Source organism: Emiliania huxleyi, assembly GCF_000372725.1.
Source record: "Emiliania huxleyi CCMP1516 chromosome Unknown EMIHUscaffold_121, whole genome shotgun sequence".
Lineage (NCBI taxonomy): Eukaryota > Haptophyta > Isochrysidales > Noelaerhabdaceae > Emiliania > Emiliania huxleyi.
The window spans coordinates 225,877-250,997 of NW_005201381.1; the positions used below are offsets into that span (position 1 = coordinate 225,877).

A 25,121-nucleotide genomic window follows, 5' to 3' on the forward strand; every position below is an offset into this window, starting at 1 on the left:
GGTGAAGAACAGTTTTCAGGCTCGGACTGGACACCAACGCGGTATGGGTGGATGCGAGACGCTGGTGGTCAGCACAAATTCTTCTTCGTGTTACCTGCCAGTGCGGGTGAACCTTCTTTTGTAGACCGCTAGGATTGAGAGCAGCCTCGCTCTCAATCCTGGAAGTCGAAGGATTGTGAGCAGCACTCCTCGCAATCGTAGCATCTCTGTGCGATTGTGAGCGCCTACGCTCGCAATCCTACATCTTCTAAGACTAAGAGCAGCTCCGCTCCCAAGGTGACTGGTGACGCCTACGACTACTACCAGCGCGCTCGCAATCCGAGCAAAGTCTAGGATTGCGAGCAGCAATGCTCACAATCCGAGCAACATGCCTCCGATTGCGAGCAGTAGCGCTCGCAATCCTAGAACTTTCGCCGATTTGCGACGGCGACACCGCCCACAGTCCTACGACTTCTAGGATTGCGAGCGGGTCCCCTCGCAATCGGTGCGATCACTGTTTGGATTGTGAGGAGACCCTCCCGGCGCGCTCACTCACAAGCGCTCGCGGCTGGAGCGATTGGGAGTGCCCTCTGTGCGCCTGCTAGCAATCCTTGGATCTTGGGTACGATTGTGAGCGCCGCCGCTCATAGTCCTACAAGATGTAGGATTGCGAGCGCTACTGCTCGCAATCGGAGGCATGTTGCTCGGATTGTGAGCATTGCTGCTCGCAATCCTAGCTAGCTAGACTTTGCTCGGATTGCGAGCGCGCTGGTAGTAGTCGTAGGCGTCACCGGTTGTCACCTTGGGAGCGGAGCTGCTCTTAGTCCTAGAAGATGTAGGATTGCGAGCGTAGGTGCTAGCAATCGTACATTACAGAGAGAGAGAGATGCTACGATTGCGAGGAGTGCTGCTCACCCTCCTTCGACTTCTACAGAGGCGCGGGCTACAGAGGAGGCGCAGAGGTATCGAGCGTGGCAGCTCAGAGCTTGCCAGCAGGACCGAGGAGGGCTCGGCGCGAGCGGGCCGCCAGCTGAGCCCTGGTCTGACAGCCTGACAGCAACCCCCGGACAGCGCCTGACAGTGCCCGACAGCCTGACAGCGCTGACAGCACTTTCTCTGACAGTCTGACAGCACGTGTCTGACAGCCTGACAGCAGAGTCTGGCAGGCGAGGGGTTCCGTCGCTGTCAGGCCCTAACGTGACAGCCTGACAGCTGCCTGACAGCCCGACAGCACACAGTGGCCTGACAGCAGCGCTGACAGCCTGACAGCCCGACAGCAGCACAGACCGTACACAGACCCCGTAGAGCCTCTTTCTTGTGCCCCATTGAGGGTATAACAAAGTTACATGCAAAGACATGTGAGTGTGGTCCATGTCCATGTCCATGTAGTCATGGGATGGTCATGGGTCTCTCTCTCAACCCTCCCGCCCGCCACCTCTGCGGACCCCTCTCTAGCACCGGCGGCTGTGCTACTACAAATGAAGCTACCAGCTAGCCTTCTGGGGCCCTACAGTCATATGCCTAGGGCGTCTGGGTGGGGGTGGCCGCCGCCGTCTGTGCCGCTGCCGCCGCCGCCGCCTGCGCCGCCATCTGCGCTCCCCAGGCGGCCGCCCCTGCCGGCGTGATCACGCCATAGGAGGGGGGCAGCTCCAGCGCAGAGTACCTGCGCCAGCTCTCCATGAGTCAGCGCAGCAACGGGGTCTTCATCAACGACCCCAAGGGCCTCTTTATCCTCCGGTGGTACCGTGAGGTGAAGGGTGACGGGACCCCCCCCCAGACGGCCCGCGCTACCAGAACACAACAGAGCGTGCAAGTACTACAAGCTGACGAGCGACAACGATGGGGAGGCCTTCCGCTGGACCAGCAACTACCAGATCATCAGCAAGGTGTACCTGAAGAAGCACTCCACCCTGCCTCTCTGCTATTCTCTCAGTGCCGCAGACAAGAAGATGGTGACGTCCACCATGAAAAAGATGGTGGGACCGGAGGCAGAGTAGAGGCTAGAGTATGTATGTGTAGTAGAGTCCTGCTGGTCTCCTCTTGATAGTGTCATAAGTGTGGCTGGTGTGTGTCAGAGCCTGACAGCACCCCGACAGCACCACCTGACAGCACCTGACAGCAACAGCCCAACGTCTGACAGCAGCAGCAGCCTGACAGCTCTGACAGCTCCGACAGCGTCTGACAGCAACACCCGACAGCTCCGACAGCACCTGACAGCTACAGAACCCCTCGCCTGTCAGACATGCACCCGACAGCACCCGACAGCACTGACAGCACCTGACAGCTGGTCTGACAGAGGCACCTGACAGTGCCTGACAGCTGCCCGACAGCCCGACAGATCACCTGACAGCACCTGACAGCCTGACAGCCAGGGCTCAGGCCGCCAGCAGAACACGGCGCCGCGACAAGCTCTTTTCACAGCGCGAACAAGTGTGAACAGCTCCACGAATACCTTATAACACTGGTCTGATACTCCGCTCAGGTGCTCAGGGCACCCATCTGTCCCAGGCATGCAAGTTGTACGGGTTTGTTTCTGCAGGAAGTGGAGCTGTGAAGCTGTCCACATTGTCACACTGGACCACAGGATTGAGAGCCCTGCTGCGTACCGTCGTGTGTATGCCGAGCGACTCCTCGGTTGCCGTCGAGTGGGCGACTCTCCTCTCCTTGTGGCGTGAGCGTCAGCGCGCGCTCGCCTCCCACGCCGCCGAGTCGCTCAAGCTTCCCGCGCTCCCTCTGCCCAACGGTGGCGGCGACACCGCCGGCGACACTGCCGGCACGGCTGCCGCCGGCGGCTCCGTGCAACACCTGTACGCGGCGGACCCGCAGCACCTTGCCCTCGACGTGCAGGACGCGGCGACCGCCGCCGGCGACCGCGCGAGGACGTTCCACGCCCGCCTTGCCCGGCTCGATGCAGGCATCGCTGTGCTCGGCGCGGCTGCGGCCGCCGCGGCCACGGCGGCGGCAGCGGCCGGCGACGAGGGCGCCGACGCGTGGGTGGAGAGCGATGCGACGGGTGCGTGCGCCGCGCGGCCGTACGTCTCCCTCGCCGCGCGCAAGCGGTTGCGGGTGCTGGATGGTCCGGTTCCGGTGCCGCGCCCGTCGCAAGCCGCCTCTGCGGCGCGTCCGAGCGTCTCTCCCGTCGACACCCTCCGCGGCCGGTCTTGCGTCTAGGCGGCCGCGGCGGTGCAGACGCCTCTGTGGGCGGCGGCCGGCGTCGGGCCCGACCGTCTGGTCGCGGGAGACGTGCTGCACGTGCCCTTCTCGGCACGACGGATAGATAGAGAGGCGAACCAGAGGCGAAACAGCGGCGAAACAGCAGTGAGGCCGCGACGGGGACCGCGGTATGGGTAGACGCAAGGGCGCAGAGACGGTCACACTCGTGCGACACACCGACACACAGACGAGACACTCGGCGCCGGAGGCGGTACAACTCGGAGCCTTCCACAAGCCTTCCACGAGGCCTTCTTCGAACTCGCCTGGTAGGCGCAGGAGGCGGCGGTCTGCCGCCATCTCGCCGCCGCCGCCTCGGGCGTGGCTTATCGGCCGACGATCTGGCGCGACGAGGGAAGCAGCGCCGTCACACGCCCACTTGTGGACAGGCGCGCCCTCCGCCGCCGATTTGTCCCTCGCGCCGTCCTTGCTGTTTGGGCGGACGGCGCTGGATTGCGCGCGGTTCCTTGCGGATGAGGCGCTGCAGCGAGGGGAGGAGGAGGCGACGGGGGAGGGGGAGGGAGAGGCGATGCGGGGGGGCGAGGGAGAGGCGATACGGCGGGGGGAGGAGCAGATTGCGGCGGTGGAGGCGGCGCGCCACGCGTTGCGGTGGGCGGCGGGAGCTGGCGGCGGCGAGGGAGATATGGGGAGATATGGGGAGATATGGGGAGATGTACGGGGAGCTGGCGGCGGCGAGCGCGGCGGCGAGGGCGGCGGCGAGGGCGGCGGCGGCGGTGAGGAAGAGGCGGAGGAGGAGGCGGAGGGGGGCGAGGAGGGGCAGACGGCCGGCGGCGGCGGAAAGCGGCCTCGCGAGCGGGCGATGCTGTTCGTTGGTCGGCCATTCCTGTCCCTGTGTCTCCCGGACCTGTCCTGGCACTTTTTGCAGGCGATGCTCCTCGTCGGTCGGCCTGTTGCGCTGCGGGGCGGGGCGGGGCGGAGAGTCGGCGCGGCTGGCTTGGTGGACCAGAGGTCGTTCGGTGCTGCGGCGCTGCAGGCTCAGAGCGGCGAGCTGCGGCGCGGAGTGTACCGCACCTTTGGACCCACCTCCGTCTCCGGCAAGCCGACGGGGTGCGTGGTGGACGTGGCGCTCTCCTCCCCGAGGGGCACCGGCCTGCGGCTGGCGGTTGGCTCTGGCGAGGGCCCTCACGAGGCACTGCTCTACGACCTCCGCACTGAGGCGTGCCGCGTCCTCGGCAGCGGCGCCGGCCAGCCGCACGCGACGACGGTCTCTGCTGTCCGCTTCTCCGCGTCGGGCGAGCGGCTCCTCACGGCAGGCACACGGCGAGACCGTACCTCGGCTACACCTCGGCTGTACCTCGGCTACACCTCGGCTGTACCTCCGCCGAGCCCGACGAGATCATCTCTCCCCACCCTCTCCCACACTCTCCGACTCTCTGACGCAGGGTACGACGGCACGGTGCGCGTCTGGTCGGCGGCCGACGGGAAGCTGAGCCGCTGCCTCGGCCACCCCCTCCCTGTGCCCTCCGCCGCCGACGCAGAGGGCGGCGCGGGCGCGGGCGCGGGCGGCGGCGCGGCGGGCGCGGAGGGGGAAGGGGGAGGGGTGGGCGCCGTCGAGTTTGAGCCCGAGGGGGCGGAGGAGGAGGAGGAGGAGGTGCCGGCGTGGGCGTACGTGTGCGAGGAGGCGGGACACACCGACCACGTGCTCTGCCTCTGCACGCACGCGCGGGTGGAGGGGCTGGCAGCGTCGGGAGGCAAGGACAACGCGCTCGTGCTGTGGGACGTGGAGCAGGGCAAGGCGCGCAATCGCTCGGCTAGATCTCGCCAGATCTCGGCTCATACCTGCAGGGGCGGCGGTGCGTCACCGCGGTGGATCCATGTCTCGGCTATCTCTGGGCCACATCTCTCGGCTGTATCTCGGCCATCTTTCGGCAGGTGCGCCACCGCATCGAGCTCGGCCGCAACCCTCTCGACCTGGCCTTCGGGCACGGACCCTGCGACGGCTCTCTCCTGGCCGCGATGGACTCGCTGCCGGGCGAGGAGGGTCAGGCCCTCGTCATCGACGCGGAGACGCACCAGCTTCGGCTCGCGCTGAGCGCGTCGACGGTCGGTCCGGGCTGCGCGGGGCACGTGTCTTGCCTGCACGCGTCGCTAAGCGGGGGGACCCTGCTGACCGGCGCCGCCGACGGGTCCGTGCGGCAGTACTGCGCGCGCGACGGCTCGCTGGTGTTGCAGTACAATAGCGGGATGCGAGACGTGAACCTGACGTCGCTCTCGTGCGACGGCCGCTACATCCAGGCGTCGGGCGACCGCGACGAGGCTCGCGCGCTCTCACCGCGCGGCACTGGCCCTTCGCCGACCCTTCGCCGACCCTTCGCCGACCCTTCTCTGACCCTTCCCTGACCCTTCCCTGACCCTTCCCTGACCCTTCTCCGAGCCTTGCAGGCGCACGTGCTCGACACGCGCCGGCCCGACAGGCCGCCGCACAGTGCTGAGGCGCGAGGCGGCGGCACCTGCCAAGACATGTCCACGACATGTCCGGGACATGTCGCATAGACCGCTGCACGTGCTGAGGCACGAGCCGGTGGCGCAGCACGTCAACGGCGTGACGGCGCAGTGGGCGCACAGCGCGGGCACGGTCATGGTCACCGGTTCGGACGATTGCGTGGCGCGGCCGGCGGGACGACACACCGTTTCTCCGCACGTATCTGTTTCAGGAGGAGTGTTGCGTTTCAGGTGCGGCTGTGGGACGTCTCGCTCGCCCAGCCGATGCTCACCTCGTTGCCGGGCCACTCTGCGCCGATCAGCTGCCTCGCGATCGCACCCGACGACGACCTCGTCGTCTCTGGCGGCGACGAGGGTAAGGTGCGCACGGCCGCCACACGGGGACGCTCGGGGAAGCTCTCGGCTCCTCTCGAGCCATCTCGGCTCGTCTCGTACAGGTGGTCGCGTATAGCCGCCACTCGGCGCCTTCGGTGCTGCACATGCAGAGCGGCCGCTGGACGCTCGGCCGCGACCAGGACAACTTCCTCAGCCAGCGGGGGGTGCTGCCTGCAGCCGCGGGCGCGGGGCACGGCTGAGAGAAGCAGCGGTCTCGGGGAGGGCGGTGTGTATCAGCCACCCTATGCCACCGTCGCTATCCGGATAGCGACGGTGGCAAACCCGTCCCGGGCCGGCTTTATATAGGCATAGGTCGTGACTGATATACACCGTCGCACCAATGGCGAGAGTTAGCTACAAGATTGTTTGCCAATGAAATCCGCCCTTTAGCAAAAGGTAACTCTACATAGCGCTTAAGCGGCGCATGTGCGCGTGCTCGAGTGCGCGTGTCAGTCAAGCGTGGCATAGCTGTACCTCTCCGCCTGCACCGCTTGCTCCACTTTATCACGGAGCTCGATCGGGAACTGCTCCATGACGGGCGGGGAGGCCAGCGCGTCGCCTCCCCGCAAGTGCTTGATCTCCGCCACGTCCTGTACGCCGGCCGCCAGCAGCAGCTCGACCGCCTCGCCGGGGAGCTTGCGCGACCCCGCCCACGTTTCGAGGTCTCGCCGCAGCGCGGCATCCTCGAGCTCGTGCAGGAACGACGGCAGCCGCTGCGAGAGGCGTCGCTTCGAGTCGACAGGCCCCGGGCGCAGGTGCGAGATCGCACCGACTGCGAGCTTCGGCCGTGGGGCGACTCGCTCCGACGCGCTCCGCAGCCGCACCTTGCCCACCTTGCCGCCAACCTTGCCCACGTTGCGCATCCACCCCATCAGCCCAAGCCGCTCCTCGGCGTCCGCGTCCCCGTCGCTGCTGTCGCTCTCGCTGCTCTGGCTGCTCTCGCCCTCGCTTCTCTCGCTGCTGTCGCCCGCGCCGCTTCCCGCCTTGGCTTCGCTCCGAATGTCGTCGTTCCGCTCGTCGTTCTCCTGCTCGGACGCTACCCCGCGCCCGGCCCGCAACCCCGGCGCCGACGCGTTGCCTGCAGAAGCATCGCCCCCGCCGCCCTCTGCGCCCGGGAAAGGCCGCCGTCCAGGGGCGCTCGAGCTCCGCCGCTTTGCGAGAGTCTCGCGCAGCAGCTGCAGCTTGAGCCGAGGGGTGAGCGCCCCGGAGGCAGCGACGCGGCCGGTCTTGGTGGCCGGCGCCTTGCGCCCCCGAGCCCGCGCAAGCCGCTCGGCGACACGCACTGACGATGGCGTCGCAAGCGTGTCCGAGAAGACCAATTCTCCTGACGCCGCCCCTGCCGACTCTACCGGCGCCGCCTCTGCCGGCGCTGCCTCTGCCGGCGCCGCCGCCGCAGCCAACGCCTCTGGCCCCGCCTCCTCAGCCTCCTCCTCCGTCTCCTCCGCTCCTTCTGTTGCTTCCGCCGCGCTTGCCCGCCGACTTGCCTCCGCCGCGCTTCCTCGCCAACTTGCCTCCGCCGCGCTTGCCCGCCGGCTGGCTACACTGGCCCTTGCCAACCGAGCGGCGATGGCACGCTCTCTCGCCAGCTCTGCCGCCGTCGGCTCTGCCACAACCGCCACCTCTGGCTCGGCCGCCTCAGCTGCCGCCGCCTCTGCCACTGCGCCCTCCGCTCCGCCTGCTTCTGCTGGCGCCGCCCTTGCTGCAGCAGCTGCCTCGGTCAACGCCGCCGCCGATGCTGCCTCTGCAGCCACCCTGTGCTTCGCTAGCCTGGCGGCGATAGCCCGTTCCCTCAGACTCTTCACTCTGGCGGCCCGATCTGGCGGCAACACCGCCAACGCCGCCAACAGCTCTGCCCTCGGCGATGGCATAGCCTGGAGCTCGCTCTGGGTCACCCGGCCGTCGGCGTCGGCGTCGGCCTGAGCAAACTGCATGGCCGTCAGCCCGCCTCGGCCCGCCATCTTCCGCTGCTCTTCACGGGTGACCACGCCGTCGCCGTCGATGTCCGAGATCTGGAAGGCGGCTTCCCTCTCCGCTACCGCCTCTTCCAGCGCCGCCCTCTCCGCCGCCCCCTTCTCTGCCGCCGCCTTCTCCGCGGCCGCCTTCTCTGCCGCCGCCTCCGCCTCAATCGCTGCCTTCTCCGCAGCCGCCTTCTCCGCAGTCGCCAACAACGCAGCGACCCTGTCGGCAGCCGCCTTCTTACTGTCAGCAGCCGCCTTCCTAGCAGCCGCCTTCTCCGCAGCCACCCTGTCCGCAGCCGCCTTCTCCGCAGCCGCCTTCTCCGCAGCCGCCTTCTCGGCAGACGCCAGCAACGCAGCGACCCTGTCAGCAGCCGCCTTCTTGGCAGCCGCCTTCTCTGCCGCCGCCTTCTCTGCCGCCGCCTTCTCTGCCAAAGCCCTCGCCACTTCCTTGGCTGCCTCCTCCTCCGCTTTCACTCTTGCCGTCTCTGCCGCTGCCTCCGCCGCCTTCTCCGCCGCCGATGGCCGCCTCATGTCACCGAAGCCGAGGAGCTCGGACGGACTCCAAAGGGGCCCGCCCGGCGGCGGAGGCGGCAGCTCCTCTTCTTCGCCCTCATCGGAGGAGGAGCCGGACTCCGAGTCGGACGTCTCCGAGGCGGAGACCATCTGCTCGAGGTACTGCTCCAGCGCCTCGCGGGCCGACTTGACGCCGTCGATCCGCGTGACCTTGAGCGGTGGGACCGCCACAGCCGCGGCAGCCGCGCCGCCTCTCTTTGGCTCGCCGGTGCGGAGGGAGAGCCGCGCCGCCCGGAACTCGGAGAGGGCATCCGTCGCCTTGGCCTCGCGGTCGGCGACACTGCGGCGATCGTGCACCTCGACCCCCTCCTTGTCAGGCGAGGGCCGGAGGGGCGTGGAAGTGGAGGGCTGCGCCGCTTCGGCGGCGTCGTAGGCCTGCAGCCGCTCCGCCATCGAGCCGCGGGGTGGCGCGTTTGAGATCTCTGCGGAGAGCTTCTTGGACACGGCCAGTGAGACGGCAGCCCGCTTACCCACAGGCGATGGCACCGGTGACGGCGAGGGCGACGGCGCGGGCGACGGCTTGCTCCGCAGAAAGCCGCCCGTGCGGATCTGGCTCAGAAAGCCGGGAGCCGCGCGAGACGCCACGGGCGATACCACCGCCGGAGGCGCCGCCTCACCTGCGGCCGCCTCTCCCGCTGAGCGGCGGGCGGACTCCTCCTCCACCCGAGCCTTGGCAACCCTGGCCGCCGCCGCGCGCGCCTTGAGCAGCGCAATCTTGTCCGCCTTCTCCTTCTCCTTCCTCTCCCGCAACCGGCTCGCCTCCAGCGACGGCCTCACCTGCCCGGTGTGCGAAGCGCTCGACGACCCTCCCGAGGGCGCCGCCGACCCATCCGAGCGAGCCGCCGCCGCCGTGCCCGCTGCCGTGGGCTGCAGTCTGCTCATCACTCCCTCCCCTCCAGCCGGCTTGGCAGGCGCGGCTGGCGCCCGCTTTCGCAGCTTGACGCCGGCGCGAATCTGACTCAGCATCGCCATCGGCACCGCGGCTCGCTTGCCGGCTGGCGAAGGTGGGGGCGACGGCGACGGCGACGGCGATGGCGATGGCGACGGTGCACTCCTCCCTCCTCTTGTCCCTCCGCCAGCCCGCGCACGTTCTGCCGTCCCGCCAGCCGCCGCCGCGCCCTCGACTCTTGCCTTGGCCGACCGGGCGGCGGCAGCTCTCGCCCGCAAGTGCGCCAGTCCGCCGGGACCCCTCTCCGCTGCGGGGCTCCCGCCCTCGAGCGCAAGCGCCGCCCGTGCGACCGCACCCTTGACCTGCGGCGGCGACGGCCCCCCTCCCGCTCCTCCCGCTCCTCCTGCGGCCTCTGCCGAGGCAGACGGTGCCGAGGGCGCGGCCGCGGCCGCCGGCGCGCCTGCCGCAGCGCCTCTCACCGGCGCGGGCGACCCCTTGGCCTTCTTCGCCCAGGTCAGCGCCCTCGCCGCGGCGGCAATCGACGGCATCCGAGCGCCGGTCGGCGACGGACTGGGAGCGTCGCCCGACTTGCCCGCCAGCCTCGTCAGCCGGTCAGCGGCCGACGCCGCGGAGGAGGCCGTCTGCTCCTGTGCCTCGCGTGCCTTGCCCGCCTTTGTGGCGGCCGCCTTTGCCCGCGACCGCGCGATCCGCTCCTCCTTCTCCGCCCTGGCCCTCTCCGCCTCGGCCTCCTTCTCTGCCTTTGCGGCGGCCGCCTTTGCCTTTGCCGCCTCCTTCTTGCTCGCTGCCGCGGGAGCAGGCGCAGCTCCAGAGCCTGAGGCGCTGCCGAACTTCTCCGCGATGGCCTTGTTTAGCGTCACGGCGTAGAGGACCATGCACTTTTTGTCCGGCTTTGGGTACGTCGCCATCATGTCCTCCACGTCGAGGAGGCGGTCGACGTCCAGCCGCCGCTCGGCGACGCCAAACGCGAGCTCAAAATTGGCTGCGCGCGCCTCCGGCGTCGCGTTGGTGAGCGCGTCGAACGATCCGATGTCCTCTGGGAAGCGGCGGTGCAGCAGGGCGCAAAAGGCCAGGCCGTCGTTCCACGATGACTGCCAGTTGGTGACCTGCACGAGAGGGTAGCCGCTCGTCTCTGCCTTGGCCCAGCGAAGGAGCGCCTCCTGGTCGAGGCCCTTCTTTGGTGGCATTCCGCCGCCGCCACCGCCGCCGCCGGCGCCGTTCCCTAACTTTCCCTGCGATGAGGCAGCCGAGAACGGAAAGTAGAGCTGGGCAGAATGGGGACGGAGCGCGGCGGCTCGCACGGCGGGGCTTGATAACAAGAAACAAGGCACGCTCCGAGGACATCGTAGGCCCTGTCTGCCACGAGTCCACTGCTCCACCGCCCTGTCCACGGCGGTAGCAATTCCCGTCCGTGATCCGTTGTGTTGTTCCCGCATGTGGAGGACCATGGTCCATGCTGTGATTCTCAGCCTGCACGAAGATTTTTCTCTGGTTGCCGCCATCGCCGTAGCGACCTGTCGGCAGAGTGCTGCCCATTTACTGGTAAATGAGCGGGAATTAACAATTATTTGATTCTCCTTGCACCTTGGGACGTACGAAACTCCGTGGAATAATCGGGCTCTGGGCCTGTGTGATGAGATGTCTGGTAGCCCCCGCCTCAGAAGGGCTCCATCTCTCGGATCGCCGCGCCTATCAGCGGCAGCAGCCTGGCCGGGTCCACGCGCACTGACTCGTCCCGCCCGGGCCGGCCGCGCGCAAAGTCGTCCGGCCCCGTCACCTGGTAGTACACCTTGGTGACGTGCCGCACGTGCCTCCACAGCTCCGCCTCCATCGTCCACGAGCACCCGCCCGCGGCGGGGTCGCACTCTCCGTGCCTCGCCTCCTCCCCCTCACCGAGCATGTAGTTGACGAGCACCGCTGCGGCGCCCTGCGGCAGGAAGGGGAGCAGCATCGAGATGCCTCCGCACGGGGAGACGGCGACCGTGGTGCTCGCGACGAGCCGCAGCTGCTCGGCCATGCTCATCCCCGCCCAATCAGTGAGCACGATCTCCGCGACGGAGCCAAACTCCGCGCGGACTGCCGCCGCGACGCGCCGGACGTTTGCGATTGCGCGCCGTCCCTTCTTCGCGACGATGATGATGGTGTGGGAGGAGGGGGGCGCGGTCGGCGAGATGCCGTGGGCGGCCAGGACGCGCGCGCGGTAGAGGGCGATCAGCGGCTCCTTGCCCACGTTGAGCTCCTCGCGGTTGAAGGAGTCGAACGTGCCGCCGACCAAAAGCTTGTCAAAGCAGACGGGGCGGCCACCGCCGCCGCCGGCGAGAGCGCGCGCCTCCGCCTCAAGGGTGGGCGGCTCCTGCAGCGCGCTGGCGGCCGCCCGCGCGTCGGTCAGCGGGCCGAGGAAGGCGGCGGCAAACTTGCGGCAGACGGCGGAGGAGGAGGCGCGCTTGGCGAGGGTGGCGCAAGAGTGTGTTCGCAGGACGCGGAGCGATGGCGAGTAGACGCCCAGCTGCGCCATCGCGGCGAGGAGCGGGAAGGCCTCGTCCCACGCCACGTGGCCGAGGTTGGTCGGCGCAAACGGAGCCGACAGCGCGCTCACGCCTCTTGCCCACACGGCTCCCGCCGGCACCGGCCCCGGCTGCGTGCGAGCTGACCAGGTGAGCTGCCGCTTGTAGGGCACGTCCTTGTTGAGCGCGACGAAGTCGGCGTTGCGGCCGTCGCCGCGGCTCTTCCGCCACCGGAATGTGTGCTGCGCGCCCTGTCGGTGGTCGTACACCGCGGGCAGCGACAGCTCGGAGACGTTTCCCGGCCGCGAGTAGAAGACAAAGTCCGACTCGTTGGGGAGGTAGCAGACCTTCTCGAAGACGCAGCCGCGGTGCTCGACCGCGCCGATCGTCTCGAGATCGCCCACGCACCGCCAGCGAGAGTACGCGCCGCGAGGCGGCCGCCGCCCGGGCAGCCGGATGCGCACGGGCGCCGTCGCGCTGAGCATGACGGCGGCATCGGCAGCGGAGGTGGAGGTGGAGTCGCTGCCGGTCAAGGTGTGGGCGAGGAGGAGGCAGAGCACGACCAAGGCGGCACACAGGCGGAGGGTATTGCGATCGCAACAGTGCAGAGGTGTCGCTTGCATCCGCCCGCCGGCCTGGAGAAAGAAGAAAAGCCGGTGCGCGTTTTTCTTTTCAGTTTTTTTCTACAGCACCCTCTCGTTTCCTCTCTAGTTTCCCGACGGGATACAATGGTAGTCCGTGGAAATCATCAATTTCCCCGGGCGCTGAGCCGAAAGAAAGAAAAAACAGACAACCCAAGGGTGGGATGGGAGGACGCTACTGCCCAACGGTTTTTCTTCAATTTAGAGAGCTGGTGGCGCGACCGACACCTCAGCCGGGGGCGCAATGCAATTGTACGTGTACATGTCGCTCATCAGGCTGGCACTCCTAGCGGCCGCCGTCGCACCCACCGCCGCCAGTTCGGACCACGCCGTCAAAATGCAGCAGATCATCGGTACCGCGCGAATAGTGCGCACCGGCTGTGCAGGAGTCCCTCTGTAGCCGCCAGCTCGCGTCACTGCAGCCTCCGCCTGCCTACAGGCTGCCGGAAACGGCGACACGACACTTGCGCTCGCGAGCTTGGACAAGCTTCAAGCCCAGCTCGACGCCTGGCGTGCCGCCATCGCGGAAGCCGCCGCCGCTGCCGCCGCCGTGCCGGCTGCGGAGGCTGCAGTGCCAGAGCCGCCAGCTGAGGAGACGGCCTTCTCGATGAATGTGACGTGCGCGCGAGCCCACGCCGACTGGACTCGTTCTCTCTCCCCCCACCGGCGGCCGGCTGCACGAGCGCTGGTGGCCGCAGGCTTGCTCCCAAGCGTCGGCGGCAGCAAGACACAAACATGTGCTGCTCGCTCCGCCCGCCCGCAGGTATGTGCCCGACAAGTGCCGCCGCAAGTCGGTGGAGGGGTCGGTCATGCGCGTCCACTACGTCGGCAAGGTGGTGGCCACGAACAAGGTGCCTCTCTCTCTCTCTCCTCGGCACCCGTCTCTCCCCGCCAAGCTTTCTTTTTCTCCGACCAGAGCTGGATTCGGGTACTGCGGGAGGACCAGCGCTGTCCCCTTCCAACGGCCTCTCGCCCTCCCCACTCCTCTGCACATCTCCCGCCCGTACCCCTCGCCCAGGCCTTCGCCTCCTCCTTCCACACCGGGTCGCAGCCCTTCCGCTTCGTCCTCGGCTCCGACGAGGCGCCCGTCGCCGGGTGGAACGAGGGCCTGGTCTCCGGGCGTAGATGCCACGCATGTCCCGGCGTAGTTGTCCACGCATGCAAGCCGCGCACGCCTTCGCCACGCCAACAGCTGAGAGGGTGTGCGCACTCTGCGACACCGCAGCGGAGGAAGGGAGAGGGAGGGAGAGAGGGACAGGGAGAGAAAGAGGGAGAGAGAGGGAGAGAGGGAGAGAGGGAGAGAGCGCGGCGCCACCCTGCGCCCCTCTCCGCCCCAAGGTGGGCATGTGCGAGGGCGAACGGCGGCGCTTGATGGTGCCGCATCGGCTCGCATACGGCGCCCAGGGCACCAAGGGCGTGCCCCCGTACGCGGACCTGCAGTATGACTTCGAGCTGGTCGAGGTGAGCAGCCCGAAGCTGCCGCCGAAGAAGAAGAAGAAGACGCGCAAGGGCGGCGCGGAGGACAAGGGCGAGCTACGGTAGGAGGCGGTAGGGGCCACGAACCTAGTCTACGGACTCTGTGTACTGTGAGGACACGCGGTGTGTGGCAGAGTTGTCAGGTCTTAGGAGAAGGGAATCGAAGGGAAGGGGCGCCCCAGACCGCTCGGGACCGCTCGGGACCGCTCTCGGACATTGGTCATTGCTGCTCCTCCGCGTTTAAGGTGTAAAGGTCCTAAGGTGTAAAGGCTACTCGTTCCATTGATCACTGTATCCCCCGGCACAGCTCGCGTTACCGAAAACCTTCACGATTTTTTGTGAACAAATTGCGCCATTTTGTCCCTCGCGGTGCCTTCCAGAGGCAGCTGCGACCCCGCCGAGTGGACGGGCGCACACCGCGCCATGCCTCTGCGCGTCCTGGGGAGGGACAAAATTGTCGCCGCCGGAGACGACTCGACGCCCTCTGGGGGGAGGCGAGGGCCCTAGGGGATACCCATGCGGGGGGGGAATGGGTCCCCCCAGCCCGCCGCAGGCGCCGATTTTTTGGCATTTTTTTTCTTTTTCGCGCGATTTTTTACTTGTTTTCATGGGAATTCGGCGTACTTGCGGCCATGCTATCACGCCTTGCGACATCCTTTCGGCGCTGCTGACCGTGCCATGCTGCTCAACTGACCGCGCCTGCATAGCTCGCGGCCTTAGTCTTCGGCATTCAGTGACGACCTGATCGTACGGCCAGTAGGAAGGTGTCCTTCCATCGTGTGCACGCTTCTGGCGCAATGCGCGTCGCCTCGGATTGGCTGCTGGCACTCTCGAGGCTATGCCTACACAGCCTCGCGCGCATGGGCAGTCAAGAGGGACCATGCACCTTCTCAGGACAGCGCCGGTGCCTCTCTCTTGGACCGGCAAAGTACTCCTCGAGGTCTCTCCAAATCTGCCCTCTAACCAACCGTAACCATTCGGGAAGTCGGTGCTAATAGAGACTAACAGAGCCGGAGCCCCGTTTACGCACTTCTGCGCGGCGCACGGTGCCTCCGGGGGCCCCCGCCTCCCCCCAGAGTCGACGCCGCTGAGATCGGAGATCAAGCTCTGACAGGTCGCACGTCGCTCCTTTGACGCCGACGTGATTCACCCGTGCAGATCACATCAGGACACGGTCTCGACGCGCTCGGTACGACGCCTGCGACCCGTCTCGGGTCAGGTGGCACGACGCTCATCGCGCCTACCAGCGCTGCCGTGCAGGTTGCCACGACGAGGTCGAGCACGCTTCTATACGCTCGCCTAGCCTTCCTTTCTATCCCATTAGGCAGTCTGGGAACGGTGGCGAGCAGAGGCAAAGCCTACGAGGGGTGGTGGAATCACATGTCGCGGCTACTGCCGGCTCGACCCCACGATACGAGCCGGTCCGGCGAGGCTGACTTTGAGGCACCATCATCGGACGATGTCGACGAGTTGGGTCGCTCTCGCGGTACCCAGGTAGCCCCCCATACTAGGATCATCGGCCATGGCCGCAGGGAGCGCGCCGCGGGGGAGGGCGCTGGAAGCAACACGGATCCTCTCCGTTGGACGTTTTCTCAAGATTAGCGTGTGAGAGAGTGAACTGGAACTAGCCTAAGGACCGCGCGCGCAAAATGTAGAGAGCTAGAGGTGTCTTAGTTTTGTTATTTCACCAACTTGTTTCCGACCAGTTGAGAGTTGTGGAGAGTGCTGGCACACGCTGAGCCTAGAGAGACGGTCGATTCCGCATCCCTGGTACTGGACACGTACATATAGAGTAAGGGTGTTTAAGCTCCCTGCTATCGCTGCATCTCGGCGGGTGTGCGCCGGTAGCAGCCGCCGCCACCCTCGTCGAGGATGGCGTCAAGGAGCGCGGCGGCCATCTTGCGCCCTCCCTCCGGCGACGGCTCGACCCGCTGCACGTAGTCTCTCGGGTCGCTGCCGTCGAGCGCCTCGAAGAGCGGGAATGGCACAACCTCCACGCCCGGGATGGCGACGCGCCGCGTGGCGAGGCTGAAGAGGGCGCGGATGGCCGCCTGCTCTCGGGTGATCTCGAGTGATCTCGGACGATCTCGAGTGATCTCGGGCGGTCTCGGGCGGTCTTGGGCGTTCTCGAGCGATCTCGGGCGATCTGGAGTGATCTCGCGCGCGGGCGGCTGCCTGCAGCCGCGCGGGCGAGCTGTCGTAGCAGACCATCTGGCAGCGCTTTGAGGAGGCAGTCAGGACACGAGTTCACTACTTGGTGGACCAGTGGACTGTGCGGTGTCGGCCGTCTCGCCACATGTTTGCGTGCTAGCCCCACGTGCGTGTGTGCTGAATGTCCCTCGCCCTGGGCGTGATGCGCGTGCGTGCCCCTGCCCGAGGTGAGACTGTACACTACAGGTCGCCTTGAGGAAGCAGTCCGCCCAGGAGCCGCGCCCGTGCACGTCCAAAAAGTAGATCATGCAGACGACCACCCTTGCGGGCCGCCGGCCTAATCTCGGGTAATCTCGGCTAATCTCGCCGGCTGGCACTGCACCTCGGTCCCATCGAGGGTGATCTCGGGTGATCTCGGGTGATCTCGGGTGATCTCGGCTAATCTCGGCCGGCGAGCAGTCGCTCGATGTAGTTTTGGACGCGGTTGCCAAAGAGGTCGACAAGGTAGCCGAGGCCGGGCGGGCAGCCGCAAGGCGAGACGAGGCAACCTGCGGGCAGGCAAGCTGTTGAGTAGTCCATAGTCGATGGCGGGAGGGAGTGGGCCTGCGGGTCAGACTGTGGGGGAGACTAGCTGGCTGGTTCATTGAGGACGGGTCGCATGTACTCAACCCTTTTTCACGCACGCGGGCCGCCCACGACCGACTGTGAGTCTCTCGGGGCAGGCTCCGGGACGGCTCCGGGCAGGGCCTGGGAAGGGTCTCGGGGATCCCGGGTGGACTTCTGACTGTCGTTGCTGCCTGTCCAATCTCGACGGTCTGTCTTGTGCGTCTGGGCTCGGGGTTGTGTTTTTGCGGGAACAGACAAGGGCGTGAGGCGATGTGTGCCCTGGCAGGCCGCAGCAGGCGCAGCCAAGGAGGGGGGGCCCATAGGGTGATCTCGGGCGATCTCGGGCGATCTCGCATTGCAGCCTGGCAGGCCGCAGCAGGCGCAGCCAGGGTCGACCCGCAGGTTGGGTGGGCAGGCGCAGGCGCACTGCTCTATGCAGACCTGTGGCACGAGATCGGAGGGGAGATCACGCGAGATCGGCCGAGAGATATGCCGAGAGAGCCCGAAGATGCAATGTACCTCATGCGGGTGGGTGTGTCGCCCCGGTGTCCTGCGCAGCGTGCCCCGCGCAATGTCTACTCCCAGACCTGCGGCGTGCAGCAGGCGACCAGCGAGAGGTTGAGCGCTGTGAAGAGCAGCGGCTCAAGCGCGATGTCGTTGCCGCCAACCGACACGACCAGGACGTCGTCCGGGCCGATGGCACTCGCGATCAGCCGGTCCTGCGGCGTGAGCCGGCCGCACGCGCGCGTGTTGAGCGAGGTGGCCTCGACCGCGGTGTTGAGGCAGAAGAGGCGGCCGCCATGCCCCCGCCGAACCAGCTCGTCGTTGAGCCAGTAGCACACGTCGGTCTTCATCCTGCCCGGCGCGAGGACAGCCTCGTACCCGTTGGTCGCCGCCGCCCACGAGTCGAACCAAAACTTGTTGTCGAGCGAAGAGTCGCCTGCGAGGAAGATGCAGGAGCGGCGGCTGCCGCTCCTGCCTCCGCGCAGCGACGCGTGCACGCGCCGCAGGAAGTTTGGGTTGTGACCGTAGTACTCAGAGTAGTACTCGCCGGCGCCAACCAGCGGCGTGGTGGTCGAGGGCGACATATACACAAACTTGGTCGGGGACCGCCAAGCTTCACGCCCAACCTCGGCCGAGCGGAGCAGCAGCGGGCGCGGCACGAGGTGCGCTCGACGCTCGAGGCCACTCGCGTGCCCTGAGCGGCCTTGCCGGCAACGCTGGGCCCCGTACTGCCTTTTGGCACGACAAGGGCGCAGACTGGCGCGGACTGGCACACGGACGGGCACACACACCGGCACACCAAAAGAATCGCACCAGCACACACCGAGTTTGAGAGAGCTTCAAACAGCGCCTGAACGCATGGCGTTCAGGCGGCACTTCTCTCGCGTCGGCTCCGCCGAGCGCTGCACAGAGACCATCTTCACTGACCACCAACGACAGGTGTGCGACTACGCGCTCGTCTACGCGGAGAAGAAGAACGACGGCGAAGCGCCGTACTCGGTCTCCTTCACCGCGACGCAGAGCGGCGACGTCATCGTACAGCTGCACCCGCACTCGCAGCTCGAGCGCGCCGTGCGCCACGAGCGGCAGGCGCAGGCCACGGAGCCGCCTGCGAGCGCGAGCCCTGCGGCGCCGCCCGCCCCTGCCGCCGCGCCGCCAGCCGCGGAGCCGGCGCCCAAGACGTACGCCGCCGCAGCCGCATCGCAGCCGCAGGGTGCCACCGCGGGTGGCCAGCCCGCCGCGCCTGCGGGCCCGGCCGCCGCCGCGCGCGTGCCGCCGCCGCCCAGCGGCGGCGGAGTGCGCGGCTGCTCCTTCACTGTCCCTAACCCGGGCAGGAAGCGTGGGCAGCAGCAGCGCGGCAAGGGCCGCGGTGCCAGGGGCCGTGCCGATGCTGGACCCCGTCTCGTTGACAAGAACGCGCTGTCCGCGCGCGGCAGCGGGCCCTCGCGCCAGTCGCGCTCGCCGTCGCCCGACTCTCCGCCCGCCAAGCGGGCCGCCTCCGCTGACTCGTCTGGCTATGAAACCGATACGCCGGACGAGGTGCAGCAGGAGGCGGTCCGCAGGGTATGCGGCGCGCTCGGCATGAGGGAGCAGTTCGAGGCGGCGATGGCGGCGGGCGAGCTGCTCGAGATGCTCGAGAGCTTGCCGCGAGGGGCGGTCGAGGCCTCTGTCCGACAGATGCGGGGTTACAACCGCACGGGCGAGTGGCCAGAGCCCATTCTCACCAGCCCTGCCCCGCAGCGCGGCCGCTCGCCAAGCCCCGTCGATGAGTGGTCAGATGGTTAGTGCCCGAGAGCGAGGGGTCCGGGGGGGAGCACAAACATAGGACGCCCAGCCTTGCCCTCGTGCCGCCGAGTGCGTATCCTATGCGAGAGAGATCCCCTGTGCCCTGTGCCCAGCCCTCTCCGCGCGGCGATGCGCCCTCCCCCCTCGCTTTTGCAAAATCCTGCAAAGGTGGGGACGTGTCTGTCCTCGACCCAGCCCTAGCTTGGGATGTCCGTTGTATTTATTTATTTATTTATAGAGATTTTTAGAAGCCAACAAGAAATGTGTGACAGAAGTGATTTGGGCTCGGCAGCTTCGAGCTTGTCGACTACCGGCCGGAGCCGGAGTCGGAACCGTAGCCGAGATGGTCGTCGAGGGTGTCGAATAAATATGTCATTCGCCTCGCTAGTAGAGCCGGTGCCGCATGAGTTTGAAAGGTCGAGGCCGAGGAGAGCGATGAGTCAGACGAGAGGATGAAACAGCAGGAGAGAGAACGAGGATGAGAGTGGGAACTGGGAGAACGCGAGGTGGCATGAAGGTCGCTGCGAGAATTGGTGAGAAACTGCGAAGAGATAGGAAGAGGCGGACGCCCGAGGGTGGGCGACGAGGGTGGGCGAGATAAAGATTTTTAATACCAAACAACTCTAACACTCACGTTTTTTGTGGGCGACGGCTAGCACGTAGCACCACACTTCTGTCGAAGAACACTTGTGGCGGCTGTATATTCTAACTCTCTAAGGCATCTGCGATCTCAGCTTCATCAAACGCTTCCAGGTATACCCGGGGTTTTCCAGGTACCCGCAAAATACCCGGTATTTTGCCGACCGAGCGAGTCGGCTGATTTTGGGCCCAAACCAGCCTCAGACTCGGTCGGCTCAGAGCCCGTGAAATTGACGATTTTCGCGGAGTTTCCTCGGGAAACTAGAGAGGAAACGAGAGGGTGCTGTAGAGAAACACGGAAAGGAAACGAGACGGGGTGAGCGAGGAAACATGGGTACAGCCTAACCGGCACGCCGGGAGGAGGCGGTTGCTCCGTCCGCCGCCGGACCGCCCCCTCCACCACCCTCGCCCTGCGGCGCCGCCTAGACCCCTAGTGAGTGAGTGCTCGCCGACCCTCCCCACACTTAGAATCTTAGTCGGCATCGTGTTTAGGGGGTCACAGTCACAGATAACAAAAGTCGAGCAAACCCAAAAAATCAAATCCGCCAAGGCTGCTTCTGGATTGCTGGATTCGCAAAAACCAGAAGCAGCTCGGCGACGACGGGCGCTCTGTGGCAGACAGAGCAGCGGCCGCCCAGGCGGTCGCTGCTCCGCCCCGTCCGAATCCGTCCGCCCGCGCGTGCTGCTGCCGCCGCCGCCGCCGCTCCACCCGGTGCCCGTGCGTCGTGAGAGTTGCTTTTTGTGTATGTGTATGTCGTATGTGTGTGTGGACTTCTGTCGCACACTTGACTCTTGAGCCGCTATCTATGATAGTAGACCGGTACTCGCGGGTTTGGATGGTAGCGGGGGGCCCCGCCGGAGGCTGGTTACTGATGTGAACCACAGTTTATGTGAACCACAAAATATTACTCGGGTGGGTTTGGTCCTTCCTCTCTCCCCTTCGCGCGCGTCTTCGAGGCACAGCTCTCGTCGTTGCCACAGCATGTCGTTCCTCGCACCGTGCCCACGAGACGGCACCAGCTGACCGAGATCGCGCTCCCCGACGGCTGCCGCGTGCCTTACGGGCGGCTTACGGCGCGCTCAAACAAGTGGCGTCGTGGCCTTCTCGCATAATTCAGCGCTGCACAGCGCTGGTGGACGCCGCCTACCCCCCCAGTGGCAAAGAGGCAGACACACACACAAGACTGGCTGCAAAGGATATCCACCCCTCGTCGTCGCCTCGTGAGCCTGCTGGCGGTGTGCAAGAACAAAGAAAACAAAAGCCGAGTTTTGGCTAGACGAGCGACCTACCTCCAATGGGGCTGTAGTCTGGGAACGCGTGGATCCGGCCCGCCCCCCGGCGGGTTACGGTTTAGCGCTGACAGTCAGCCCCATGCGCCATGGGCAGTCCTGGATCACGGGGGATGACATCCTGCCTACCGGCACGTTGGCCTGTACCCATGTTTCCGGAAACCAAAAAGGAAACGAGAGGGTCCCCAGCACTTTTCGTTTCCGGAAATTTCCACAGGGAACGCCAGAGGGTGTTTGGAGAGAGAGATTGGTGCTCCATTCTAGGCTCCATTCTGGCAACTCTCGAGTTTCCCTGTGTCTGAGAGCTGGTCTGGGCCAAAATCTGAGAGAGAGAGAATCTGAGGCGAAACCGAGGAAACCGGCAAAATACCGGGTATTTTCCAGGTATACCCGGGGTTTTCCAGGTACCCGCAAAATACCCGGTATTTTGCCGACCGAGCGAGTCGGCTGATTTTGGGCCCAAACCAGCCTCAGACTCGGTCGGCTCAGAGCCCGTGAAATTGACGATTTTCGCGGAGTTTCCTCGGGAAACTAGAGAGGAAACGAGAGGGTGCTGTAACCCTCCCCACACACTAAGTCGGCATCGTGAGAGAGAATTCTTGATACGAAACCACGACGACACACACCAGTCGACTCGCATCGGTTGCCTCCATGAACGGCGGAGCTATTCTCGCGCCCACACCACACCTGGCTCCAACGTGGACACGCCCATAGCTGGGGACACTACTAGGTCACGCATGGCATCACAGAAGTTTTATCTCTGGGCCCCGAAAGGCATCTCTAGCAGTGTCGTTACACATGCCCCCTCCCCTCCTGGGCGCATGCGCCTCACGTCTCGCCAGAGCATAAGCCCTTGGCGTGTGGCGAGACGAGTTTTTCGCCATCTCAGCGAGCAGCAAGCCGCCCGCCGCAAACAGCCGGAGGCCTCGCCGCGGCACTGGCTGCGCCGCGGTCCCGCACCCGTCGACGCAGCTCCCCCCGCGGAAGACCGCGCGTAGCAACGTCTTGACGATCGAGATGAGCGTGCCTGAAGCTCGCCCACCTACTGCCCCTGAGAGTTGGTTATGAGTGGGCTCGGCTCCCCCCCTTGGGATCGAAGCTTCCACGACCTCACACCCAACACCACAGGTGGGATCAGAGAGAGACTCCGCACCGGACACCGCCCGGGCACAGACCCCCTACCCATCGGATCGCACAGGGCCCCCTCGGAGCAGCCCACACACAATCACGCATCGGCAGATTGAGTGCCTGAGTCAGGCAGACAGCACAGACAAGAGGAGAGAGAGGAGAGAGAGAGAGAGGAGAGGGGAGAGGGTGAGGGTGTGTGCACACGTGTGGAGAGGGAGGGTGTCTGTGGTGGGCTGTAGTCGTACTACGTGGTTAAAACCACGCGCCCCTCAGGAGCTTAAGGTAGAGCTGAGCGTCCAAGACGCCTCGGTGCCACCCACCGGCGTGAAGACCATCCGGATCTACCGAGCTCGTCCTCCGGACGGACCCGTCCCCGCGATGGCCCACGGTCCTCCGTCGCCTGGTTGAACCCCCTGCCTCCCGGTTGACCCCCCAGATGTCGTAGTCCACCATGAAATAAACTCAAAGTCCACCAGCCACCAGCCTCCACCTCCACCCGCGAGCCGCCACCGCTGCCGCCCGCGACGCCGCCCGCCGCGTCAGATAGCCGCGACGCGCGCATCGAGTCGCGTCGGAGAGCCGCGCCGCACCAGCAGCAGCATCTGCACCACCAGCAGCAGCAGCAGCACCACCACCACCACCCGAGAGAGAAGCGCACCTGCCCGACGCCGCCCGCCGCGTCAGACGCTCGCGACGCGCGCGTCGAGCCCAGTCGCACAGCCGCGCCGCGCCAGCAGCAGCATCGGCACCAGCAGCAGCAGCACCACCACCACCAGCAGCAACAGAGACAGTCAGTGCAGGCGCAGAGGCGCTCGCAGAGCGGCGCTCAGCGCCGCGCACGCCACGCTGCGGACCGTCGGACGAGCGCACCGTACGTCGGCGGCGAGCCGCGTCGCCAGCCGTCTCGCGAGAGAGCGGCGCCGCCGCGTGCGCGCAGCAGCCGCCGCGGCAGAGGCGAGCCGCGGCGACGTCCGCACTAACGGATAACGGCCATTGGCGGTTTTCTCTCTCTCTCTCTCTCTCTCTCTCTCTGTCGGCATCGTGTCAAGAGAACCAAACACAAAAGTCGAAAGGCGCATGCCCCGCGGCCAAGCTGCTTCTGGCCGGTGCATAAAGTGCTGGATTCGCACGACGCGACGGGTGGCTTCAGGCATGACCACCTTGTTGGTGCAGACCCCGGTCGACCGCCCTCACCTGCGACTGCTTCTCTTCCCTCACGCCGGTGGCTCTGCCGCCGCGTACGAAGGCTGGCACGACGCGCTCGCGTCGCGCCTCCCCGTGCCGGTCGAGGTCTGGGCGGTCAGTCCTCCCGGGAGAGGCGCCCGAGCCGGCGAGGCAGCCTTCCCCACGGTGGCGGCGCTCGCCCAGGCGGTCCTCTCCGAGCTGGTGCGACTTGAGCTCCACCTCGCACCGCTCGCCGTCTTTGGCCACTCCCTCGGCGCCCTCACCGCCTATGAGCTCGCCCGGAGGATGGTAGACGCACGCCTCCCGCCGCCAGTCTGCCTCTTTGCCTCGGCGCACGAGCCGCCCTCGTGCGGCATGCCCGAGGCGCAGCGCGGGCTCGCCTCCCTCAGCGACGCCGCGCTGCTCCGCGCCCTCGCGGCCTTCGACTTCGTGCCGGTGGCATCCTTGGAAGCGGACGCCGCCGACGCCGCCGAAGTGGCGGTGATAGCGCCGCTGCTCGCCCCGCTCCGCGCCGATCTTGCCATGCGCGAAGCGTACCTCGACGCCGTCGCCGCCGGCACCGCACCGCCGCCGCCGCCCTCGCCGACGTTGCCTCTGCCTGTCTATGCAGTCGGCGGCGCTGCAGACGCCGCCGTGGACGCGGCGTCGCTGCAGCGGTGGGCGGCGCTGGGCAGCGGCGGCGGCGGGTGCACCCAGCTGCCGGGGGGGCACTTTTACCTGCACAGCCGGCTGGGAGGCCCCTCCCTCGCCCCGCTGCTCGCGCTCGTCGCCTCGAAGATTGCCGTCTGTCTCGCCCCGGTGCCGGCCTCTGTCCTGTGCGGCCCGCCCCTCGAGGGAGCGGTGGGGGCGGCGGTGGGGGCGGTGGGGGCGGCGGATGCGGCGGAGGGGGCGGCGGAGGGGGCGGTGGGCGTGGAGGCGCCGCCGGTCGAGTCCCTGTCCCGGGACACGACACGTCCGGGACATGTCCCGTACGTGCACGAGCTGGTGTTGCGCTGGGCCGCCGCGACGCCAACCGCCGCCGCCATCGTCTCCGAGGTCGGGGGGCGGCTCGAGGCGGTGAGCTACGCGGAGGTGCGCGAGGTGGTGCACGCGCTCGGCGGATGGCTCGTCTCGCACGGCGCGGCGCCCCGCGCGACCGTCGCCGCCCTGCTCGAGTAAGCTGGCTGCAGATGCAGAAACAGATCCGACTAGCGCTCCAGACAGCGCTCGAGGGGACACGTGCTCCGCCTGCGTTCTCGCGATCCGCTGGACGCAACTTGCGCAAGCGCTGCACTCGCCTCCTCCTCTCCTTCCTCCTCCTCCTGACTGCGGTGGACTCGCAACGCAGGCACCGCGCTGAGTCTCTCCTCGCGCAGCTCGCTGTCGGCGCAGCAGGTGCCTCCGCCGGCTTGCAGACCGAGTCCCGCCCTCTCCGCACCGCCGCACCGTCACGCAGCGCCACGTTCTTCCGCCACGCAGCGCCACGTTCTTCCGCCAGAGACGCACGCGTCTTGAACCCCACCCACCCACCCACCCACCCCCGCCCCCCCTCCGGCGCCCGCCCGCCCAGGCGCCGCATTCTTCCCGCTCGAACCCCACCTCGGCCCGCGCTCTCTCGCGCAGCTGCTGGCGCAAGCCACGCCGGTCGCAAGACTCACCTCCGCCACACACCGCGGCCGGCTGCCCGAGGACGGCACGCCCACTCTCGACTTCGATCGCCCGGGCTGGCGCGCCGCCGCCGCCGCCGCCGCCGCCGCCGCGCCGCCGC

The 25,121-nt window shown here is 66.9% G+C and overlaps 7 protein-coding genes across 7 annotated transcripts in view; 4 read left to right on the top strand and 3 right to left on the bottom strand.

Annotated features, from left to right (window-relative positions):
- Positions 1 to 2,595: 2,595 nt before the first annotated feature.
- On the top strand, positions 2,596 to 6,227 carry EMIHUDRAFT_109601 (hypothetical protein; the record flags this gene model as incomplete). The annotated part of the gene is made up of 7 exons (XM_005790177.1): positions 2,596 to 3,055; positions 3,579 to 4,414; positions 4,691 to 4,930; positions 5,083 to 5,423; positions 5,593 to 5,791; positions 5,884 to 6,012; positions 6,090 to 6,227. 7 exons carry the CDS (start codon positions 2,596 to 2,598, stop codon positions 6,225 to 6,227), a joined length of 2,343 nt encoding a protein of 780 aa, XP_005790234.1.
- A 168-nt stretch (positions 6,228 to 6,395) lies between these two features.
- EMIHUDRAFT_454797 (hypothetical protein) lies at positions 6,396 to 10,652 on the bottom strand (the record flags this gene model as incomplete). Its single annotated transcript, XM_005790178.1, has 5 exons — positions 6,396 to 7,268; positions 7,857 to 7,972; positions 8,522 to 9,512; positions 9,684 to 9,809; positions 9,927 to 10,652. The coding sequence occupies 5 exons, from the start codon at positions 10,650 to 10,652 to the stop codon at positions 6,477 to 6,479; spliced, it is 2,751 nt and encodes a 916-aa protein (XP_005790235.1). The 3' UTR covers positions 6,396 to 6,476.
- Positions 10,653 to 10,687: 35 nt separating this feature from the next.
- On the bottom strand, positions 10,688 to 12,592 carry EMIHUDRAFT_225064 (hypothetical protein; the record flags this gene model as incomplete). Its single annotated transcript, XM_005790179.1, has 6 exons — positions 10,688 to 10,697; positions 10,797 to 10,848; positions 10,911 to 10,979; positions 11,058 to 11,091; positions 11,243 to 12,358; positions 12,434 to 12,592. 6 exons carry the CDS (start codon positions 12,590 to 12,592, stop codon positions 10,688 to 10,690), a joined length of 1,440 nt encoding a protein of 479 aa, XP_005790236.1.
- A 316-nt stretch (positions 12,593 to 12,908) lies between these two features.
- EMIHUDRAFT_440270 (hypothetical protein) lies at positions 12,909 to 14,218 on the top strand. The gene is made up of 5 exons (XM_005790180.1): positions 12,909 to 12,977; positions 13,050 to 13,228; positions 13,374 to 13,461; positions 13,629 to 13,721; positions 13,949 to 14,218. The coding sequence occupies exons 1-5, from the start codon at positions 12,948 to 12,950 to the stop codon at positions 14,150 to 14,152; spliced, it is 594 nt and encodes a 197-aa protein (XP_005790237.1). The 5' UTR covers positions 12,909 to 12,947; the 3' UTR covers positions 14,153 to 14,218.
- A 1,553-nt stretch (positions 14,219 to 15,771) lies between these two features.
- EMIHUDRAFT_466965 (hypothetical protein) lies at positions 15,772 to 18,117 on the bottom strand. The gene is made up of 6 exons (XM_005790181.1): positions 17,431 to 18,117; positions 17,206 to 17,284; positions 16,687 to 16,785; positions 16,489 to 16,574; positions 16,262 to 16,297; positions 15,772 to 16,137 (listed from the first exon to the last, which is right to left on the bottom strand). Exons 1-6 carry the CDS (start codon positions 17,929 to 17,931, stop codon positions 15,901 to 15,903), a joined length of 1,038 nt encoding a protein of 345 aa, XP_005790238.1. The 5' UTR covers positions 17,932 to 18,117; the 3' UTR covers positions 15,772 to 15,900.
- Positions 18,118 to 18,205: 88 nt separating this feature from the next.
- On the top strand, positions 18,206 to 19,132 carry EMIHUDRAFT_109605 (hypothetical protein; the record flags this gene model as incomplete). Its single annotated transcript, XM_005790182.1, has 1 exon — positions 18,206 to 19,132. The coding sequence occupies one exon, from the start codon at positions 18,206 to 18,208 to the stop codon at positions 19,130 to 19,132; it is 927 nt and encodes a 308-aa protein (XP_005790239.1).
- Positions 19,133 to 23,341: 4,209 nt separating this feature from the next.
- Positions 23,342 to 25,121, top strand: part of EMIHUDRAFT_466966 (fatty acid synthase) — a gene marked incomplete at its 5' end in the record, with an annotated part of 12,157 nt that continues 10,377 nt past the window's right edge. Inside the window, 3 exons of the mRNA XM_005790183.1 lie at positions 23,342 to 24,528; positions 24,702 to 24,748; positions 24,924 to 24,997. Of these exons, the coding sequence (XP_005790240.1) occupies positions 23,342 to 24,528; positions 24,702 to 24,748; positions 24,924 to 24,997 (1,308 nt within the window). The remainder of the gene's footprint in view (positions 24,529 to 24,701; positions 24,749 to 24,923; positions 24,998 to 25,121) is intronic.